Raw genomic sequence first — 8,675 nt, 5'->3', positions numbered from 1 at the left:
CAATATTCAGCTACGATGTAAGTTGGAGCGATTTAAATTTGCTCTTCAGTATATATTTTAGGGAAGAAACGAGCCTGGCCGAATTGTCTTATGAGAAGAATGAGATCAAATCCTTAGACAGAGGTCCAGTAATTACTTTGCATGATCGCCATCTTTCGTCTGAGCAATTAGATACTTAAAGAACCTGATTATTTCTCAGATATCACATCCGTTGTCCAATTCTAATTATAGACAGCACTTGAACCCGCCAAAATGTCTGCTAAATACGCCAACGGCAAATAAAGCCCGAAACACTGAACGAAAGTTGGATTTTCCCCAGTCCACAAAACATAAAGTACATTACTTTCTAGACTAAAACAAGTATGGATCCAATCGGAACAAAAGCCATGTTGTACATAAGGGACTCTTTAGTTCAAATAAGTTCGATGCCACAGCTGCTCTTTAGAAATAAATAATAAATAAGTTTTTCAAAATAAATACGATAGAAAACATAAGTAGCAAAGAGGAAAAAAAATAACTTCAAAAGAAACGTACTCCAGACTTCCGAGAGGATAGAGTAACAGGAAAATTAGTTAGATGCCAAATCCTCTCAAGAAAAAGGAAAAAATTACCCGAAAGCACACGTACACAGGAAGCTGATTGATAGATGGTACTGTATAAAAGGAACGGCGATCTGTCTAATCATCATTCAAGTCCACAGGTAGCTTGAGGAGAACCAGCGAATAATTTAGGAAGGAAACATTCTTCAAGAGTCGAAATGGTAAGAGAATCTTATTGTTAAATAACTTTTTTACATATTGCAGTCAACAAGCTTTTCCACTTAGGTGTCTCATCGACGCCTCTAAATTACGACGCTTGTTATTAGTTATGCTTGGAATCTAACCATTAGCAAGCTTGTCTTGTTAAGTTGCGGAGCTTGTTGAATGATTGGACGCTTGATATTCTCTGAAGCGAGGTCGTTGAGTATTCTTTACCCTTAGACAAAGAAACCAACCGAGTTACAACGAATTCTTGCGAAACAAAACAAACAAACAAAAAACAATGGCCGGTGTTGGAGAATGATTCAACTCTATACATTTTCAACCCATTGGTAACGCTATTAAATGATGGCCTAGCTCACCAAAGGGAGTCTCTGTGCTTCAGTGGTAGGGCATCGAAGAGGGCATGGAATCTACAGGTCTGAGGTTCAATTCCTAAAGGGAAGTAAGAAGTGTTTCTTGTTTTATCGAGAGGATTCCACGTGTAATGCCGTCCAATAAAACCCCACCAATATGCCCATACTCATGGGAAGTATGTCAAGAGTACGATAGGCACCTAGTTAGTTCTGAGGTTTGATTCCTAATTGAAAGTAAGAATTGTTTCCTACTAGAGGGATTCCGCGCGTAATGGCGTCCAATAAAAACCCACCAATATGCATGCCCACATCCATGCATCAGTACGTCGATACTTATGTCGGAGCGATAGGCACTCTGCCCAACAAGATACCCAATAAGCCCTGCTGACCACGATCGTCGGTCACATTATGCGTTCCTAATAGCAGTCATAGCATGGTAGAATGTGCGAAGTATCAGCAAATAATGTTGTGTTGTTTGTAGATTGCAGAGTGGAAAGCTTTGTGTTTCATTGCGATTTTGTTCGCTGTTACTGGTCAGAGTGTGAACTCACAGGCCTCAGGTAATCCAAGCAATTAAACCATTAACGAAAACGATTTATTTTTCGGTTGTTCTGGGAAGGCCCTTTGATCACTTTGAAGCTATCAGGACTGCAAGAAAATTGACATAAACATAACAGTCCTTGCTTTTGAATATGAATATATGAATATGAATATAGTTTATAACTGACCACTTGCAGCCCAGAGGCTGAATTACGGGCGCAGTGTAAGGTTGAGAACAGACGTCAGCATATCAGGCGCCTCTGGCAGCCGCTTCAGTCTATCGAATATAAACTGTTCCTTCCTGCAGACAAAAGGACTCGAAAGAATCTAAACCATATCCTGTTCCTTCTGAGATGAGTTAATCACCTTCATGGAAATTAAACAAAAATGCATTAAAAATGCGGGCCTCTCTCGTTAGGTGACATTACAATTGAGATATTATCCCTTCAAAGAGCGATTGGAATCAGTTCATTTACGGAGTTATAGTGCAAAAAAACCTGAAAAATTAAAGCTACGTTTTTCAAGATAAGCAAATCATAAGGGTCTTCTTTAAGTAACCAACAAGTTTTGGAGAAAATTTAAAAATCTCTTCCACACATGACATCGGTCTTAGCACATTTTCTTTCTAGACCTAACCGAAGACCACAAAAAGCAATTTATTGATTTAAAATTTTGGAAGCGAGGTGAAGATTAGGTTTCTTGACCAAATGGATGATCTTTCCCTAAGCAGATTGCTCAAATAATTGGCAGAAGGCAAATACCGCTCCAGTGTGTTTTGGTGCCAGGGATACTCAGTTTGGATCCTTCTACCTTCCATCTGGGGGCGGACTGGTCGGTATAAAGTTAGTCCACCGGTATGGTTACGTGTCCTGTGCCGTTGGAAATCCCCAACACTGGTCGTTTTGGGGGTGTGGTCAACATGCCACTGTATCACAGGAGGTTAATGTGTTCATAACAACATCGGACAACAAAATCATCTTGCCGCCGGGACAGCTCATGAAGAAAAACCGAGCAGGAAAGTGGGTTAGGGTTCCCGGATATAACTCAGCTTCCAAAGAGATTGTGCTGACCACATTTAGCGACCCTTATCCAGTACTTGCAGGTCAGCAGCTACGCCTTTGGTACGGCGAGGATCTGCAAGGTCACACTGAAGCCGACAACGGAGGAAGAGTTTGTTGTGATGTTTATGCTCAGTTTCAAACATAGCTGTCTTTATTATAGTGGCTACATTTTTCTTAAGTTACAATAGGTGCAATAATCAATGCGATGGTCTTAGAATGAACTCTCCCCTTCAAAACTGTTGTATTCCCAATTATCTTCGTTTCTCTTATTAGGCCGGTGTAGACCAGTTTCAGGTTTTTTTTTTTTTTTTTTTTCACCTAACTACCTCATGGGATTTTCGTTGTTAGTTGTTGTTGATTTTAGAAAGAAATAGCAAAGATGTCATTTCAGACAGAGATGGGGTAAAACAAAATGATAAAGTATTGATTGTATTAAACGAGCATAACAACTGATTTTGATTACTTTTCTTGTTTTAAGTAACCACGAGTTTATACAAGTATGATAGGCGCAGGTTCCCATTTCTTTGAAAGAAGTTAAGAAACATGTTTTTCCACTTCTCTACCGAGCTCAGAATTTCTCGTCTTTCATATTCCAATTTCCCTCCCCCCCCCCCCCCCCCATATCATTGTTTTACACTCTGTTTTTTTAAAAGAAATAATTCAGCCTTATTGCAGCTCGCTTAGTTTACTCAATTTACCAATAAAATATGATATTCTCTTGCATTGACACATCGGAAGAAAGTTGAACGCTTTGTTGAAACTAAATTGAGGGAATTCATCAGATTTAAATCAAAAGGAAGATAAGATCAGAATGTCATGAACTTTGGCGGATTACAGAGAGTGGCCAACACTGAATTTGCCGTTACTTACATTTGGGACATCGACCACAGGACGGTGTAGGATGACATCTGCCATAAATTGAGGCTGTCTTTTCTATTATGGATTATGGAACCGGAAACATAGGGTTATCAGAATCAAGTTATTACTTCCTCTAAGGTTGTCGAAACGTAAGTCACTACTGACCACATTACTCCTCAGGGCTGCTCAAACCCGGATGATGAGACAACACGCTTTGTTGTGTATGTCACTGCAGTGATCCTTCCCCTATCAAAAACTCATTTTCTCTGCAAACATCATCACAAACGTATTAAATATTCCCGTGATGGCAAAAAGATAGGTAGTTTGGAAAATATAAAATGCCGGAATTCCGTGCCGGAATACCCGGAATACCCGGAATTCCCGGAATGACCAAAAAATGACAAATTGAAAAAAAAGTTACCTAATAATTAAAAATAATAAGTTTGAATAAATAATTAAAAAATTATTAATTAAAAGAGTAAAAATAAAGTGAAAATAAAAATTAAAAAGAAAAAAAGAAAATCAGTTCTCTATAAGTAAAACCAAAAAAATGCAAAATTTTCTCTCGATTAGTCATAAAAGGCAGAGACCACGTGACGTAAAAAATAACTACCTAAGGCACTGTTCACGGAGATGCACATACTAGAACTACATGTAGCTTACAGCCTACAATATGCAAACTGATGCCAAAGATTGCTTCAAGGTAAATAAACCAGAAGTGTGATTTATTATTGACAGACCTCAAGCACTGTGGGTTCTAAGTGGAAAAGGGAATGTAAATACGATAAGTACTTGGCGAGCAAACCCAAAGTGCGACCGCACTTAAAATCTGTCAGCACAAGCATTTTCTAATGCCACCGAATTTTTTGCGATTTTTTATAGATTGCTATAAAAGTAATTTATTGACTGCAATGATTGAGATTAGATTTTTTGATAGATTCAGACATTAACGTTTTTTTTTACATTTAACTTCAGACACAAAGTTGATTTCTTTTTAGTGGCTTATTAGATGGTCTCCACGAACATAAATTTATCGCCTGTCGTGATAATGTCATTAATTCATTGTATGTCTTGGTCAAATCCCGGGTGTCAAATCCATACGAAGGCGTCTTAACCATATCATGAACCTACCAGATATTTCTGATCTACTTGACTTCGAGTTCTTTCTGTAACGTGCATGAATGGTCTTCACGTCAATATCAAAGGCACTGTAGAGTGATAATTAGTTAGTCGAGACATTACTCAAGAGGTAACCACATGGATGGGGGGGGGGGCTTGTGATCAAAAAATTGATTTGATGAGAAAAAAAGGAGTCTGGTAGCAAGCCTTCGGTCTTCCTTTTCTTATGGGATTAAGGAATTGAATCAGGGGCAAGCGACCTTTTTGCATTGGAACTATTTCGGTTGCCACAAACTGTTAACAACAAAAAATGTTGCTCTTGTCTAGAAAGGAAAGAAATCACGTTCTGTCTTGTGTGATAGCGACACACTGATTTCACTTTTTGTTATTGTTCTGTCTGGAAATATCTTTTAAGCTAATCCACGTTTGTGTATTAAAGGTGTGCCGAAGAGATAAGAGACTCGGGGAGACTACAATTACTGCCTCTGAATATGACGCTTTGTTCACGTAGTTTTAACAATCAATAACTGCTGTTTTAGAGCACAACATTAGCATATATTGGTGGATTAAATCTTTTCCGATGAGTACTCTTGTATCCATTTGCTTTTCATTTGTGATAGCTTCTAATAAGTGCTGTGCAAGCTATTTCCAAACAACTTTTCCTTTTTCCAGCTTTTTCTCTGAACTACTCGATTCTATGTGGTTTACAAATAGAAATAGATTAGGAAAAAATTGATAAACAGTGCCTATACACTTCGGAATCGCTAGGAGTACCACCAATAAAGACAACGGACCACGTGGTGGGTCAAATTTAACATTCAAGTGAAACCACAACCATAAAAAAGTAATTGGAAAAAAATCTTACCATCTCCAGAGACAACCGAGGAGTAAGTCCTTTTTTGTCCTTTTTCTTGTTTAGAATAATCCACCAGCACAAGGTTTATATTCAAAGATATATATAATTAACGCGAAAAGGTGTCGAGTAACTGATGATCTCTTAATTTAACTGGAGACGGCTGGTAGCTGCCTTGCTAGCTCCCAATGTGTGGTTAATAACTATTTAAGGTAGAGTATTAATTTGTAATAGTTCGGAGATTTTTAAAATTGAAAGTATTAAACTAATTAGAAATATTGCATTTGTTTAATCTTCTGGAATGGTTTCGGCTGGAAAAGGGTGCCGGCTTAATGGTCATTGCACCCTAGACATCCTACAGGTGTGTAAATGTGTGGAGGCGAATTTAAAACGGGGAGTAACCATGCATGTGATGGACTAGCATCTCATCCAGGGGGGAAGGGAGAGTACAAATATTTCGTAGCTTAGGCTGTATGGGCTACTGGCCTGACGCAGACGTTTTTAAATTCTAATACGTGCATCTCCATGAACAGTTCTGGTAGTTGTTGTTTTTTTTCGGGACACTCAGAGATAAATTTCGCATTAAATTATTTGATTAGGTTGTGAATTTACTATTTATTTTTAATCATCAATATTCTTATTTATTTATTTATTTATTTACTTTTATCATTTTTTTAATTTATTATTTTTCGGTCATTCCGGGAATTCCGGGTATTCCGGGTATTCCGGCACGGAATTCCGGCATTCCTTATTTTCAAACTACCAAAAAGATACGGTCCCTTGAGCTGGCTTTCACATCAAAATAGTTAAGATTAAGATTTTCCTCGAGCCTCTTTGCCAGAACACACAGCTTCCGAAGAATAGAATAGTTTATCAAAATAGGATAAGTGTGGTAAATATCCCTCTAAAAAAATTATTCGCTGAGCTTGTATCAGTATAATTACCCAGTTCATTATCAAACGGACGGAAGCATTCTCTTTCATTATCTTGTTTAATCTCGTCAAAATTGCGCGTTGGCCATTTTGAAAATTAGTGCTTGATTTCATACTCATCCCGCACGAGGTGATTATTTCATGATATGACAAAGACCTCGACCGGTCACATTCCGAAGGTTTATATAATTTGTAATTACTTGAGTATTTAAGCAGATGAGAGGCAACGGAAGAAGGTTATTTTCACTTGATTTGTTATATACTCTGAACAGACGCACAAGTTTTAATGCAAGGTTTAGAAAATCATGAACGGCGGTCAGAAATACTTAGTTTACTTTGCATGAAGGAAAATATTCTATCTGTTGTGAGGAAACCGAACTGCAAACAGCAACGGCGACGAGTTTGTGGTTTTCTCTCGAATGGTGATACGCTTAAGATAATGAAATCCACCTACTCTGATGTTGCAACTTTCATGTAAAATAGGAGTTATCACGCATATATATGTGGCAGTTATCAATACTTAATTCCATTGTCAACTGAGATAAGTTTTCTGATTCTTTGTCAGGAGATAAACAAATCACATCATGTGTAATTGTAACCTGGTCGCTCAGCCTTTTGATTTCTACGTTAACATAATATCAAGCCGATCTGAATTTCAATATAAAATAGTAAATAAGCGATGAACAGTTACAACCGAGAGAAATTCTCAGCAGTTCACTGAATCACTTGCCTTATCGTTTTTGGAATACGATGTTATCTTTTGTTCTGTAACGTGGAATCAATTAAATACGGCAGAGTAATACATTTCACCTGTCCCTATAAGAAAAATGATAAAAGAATAGTCTCAACTGAATGGATCACGCGTGCAATGCGCGTGACTCAATGAAGAAAATGAGCGCTTGACCAGCCAGGGTGGCTCTGGGACTGCGACTGTGCTAACAGCAAACAACATTGTCTTACTGCCTGACCAGGATAAAACCCAAGCATAGGCATGACTATAAGAGCCCGTCCGCGATTGCGTCCCACTTTGGGAAAAAGCTAGTTAGGGTGGTTTAAAGACCTCGGAAAAAGATAGCTTAGGGAAGCAAAATAACTGAACGAGAAATGGTGAAGTGGGCGCGTTTTCTCGTCCACAGTACTCATCCCATTCGTGCTTGAATTCGATTTTACTCTCTTCAGACAGAGAACGACCACAGTTATTGTTGATTTGTCCAAGGTAGAGCACAATTTGAAAGTGTTCCACAACCATAGCCAAAGTGGTAAAAGCTAACCAGAAGAAATAGAAACATCAGAGGAAGTACTTTAAATGTTTCATGTTATTGTAACGTAAAACTTACTTGAAACAACATTACATTTAAGCTGGAAGCGTAATGCTGGGGTCACGAACTCTGACATTTTCATTCAGTGCACACGGCATGTGAACTAAGAGTACAGTAAAATTGATTCAGATTTTTAGCAGGCAACAGCAAGGTTTTCAACCCCTTAACTCCCATAAATTAACAAGACTGATTCCTCCTTACAATATCAATACAATATCAAGAAGACATGTGGTGTAAATACTGAGCACCTTTATTTCCTTTCCCAGAAACCTTCTTATCCAGTCGAATCACCTCGGTGCTCACTTGGCAGTCCGCTTTCACGATCTGCTTGCAATGGGTGACTGGGTGCAACGGTAATCACACATATTCTGAAAAATCATAGGCAAAATAATTTGCAGTGATCCTACGATGATCAGCGTCAAAATTAGATGACACATCATGTTTGAAAAGTTCTATTTATGTGCAGAACATCAGTCCTGTTTTAATCACACTCTAAATCATTAACAGAACCCCCTTTTCCTTTTTTCATTGTCGGCAAAAATTTGTAGCAACATTGTTTTGGGGTCGTTTTACTTACAGTTTCTTACTTGTTTGAATGCTGATTTGTGACTCATAGACCGAATAACTGAAGGATTAAGATCGTTAGCTTAACGTTATTTTTCCTTTATTGTTTCTCTGGAGTGATACCTGCACATATTGGCCTTTTATTTCTTTTGCTACTTGAGTTATTTTTTTGGAATGATATAGTTATTCCATCAATTTATATAGGTAAAATTATATAAGGTAAAATTCGTATCTTTGCTTTCTCTCTGCGTGAGTTGTGGAGTGTTTTCAAAATATAAAGAAGTCAGTATTTGTAATCGTTCCTAACCTATTTTT

General features: G+C 37.9%; 1 protein-coding gene across 1 annotated transcript; it reads left to right on the top strand.

Moving 5' to 3' along the window:
• The first annotated feature begins 601 nt into the window (after positions 1–601).
• Positions 602–3,168, top strand: LOC111344246 (uncharacterized). Its single transcript, XM_022951457.2, has 3 exons — positions 602–760; positions 1,596–1,674; positions 2,385–3,168. The coding sequence occupies exons 1-3, from the start codon at positions 758–760 to the stop codon at positions 2,858–2,860; spliced, it is 558 nt and encodes a 185-aa protein (XP_022807192.2). The 5' UTR covers positions 602–757; the 3' UTR covers positions 2,861–3,168.
• The last annotated feature ends 5,507 nt before the right edge of the window (positions 3,169–8,675 follow it).

This window comes from Stylophora pistillata, chromosome 11, assembly GCF_964205215.1.
Source record: "Stylophora pistillata chromosome 11, jaStyPist1.2, whole genome shotgun sequence".
Taxonomy (NCBI): Eukaryota; Metazoa; Cnidaria; class Anthozoa; order Scleractinia; family Pocilloporidae; genus Stylophora; species Stylophora pistillata.
Note: the sequence above shows the minus strand (reverse complement) of the source record. Positions and strands in the feature narration are given on the sequence as shown.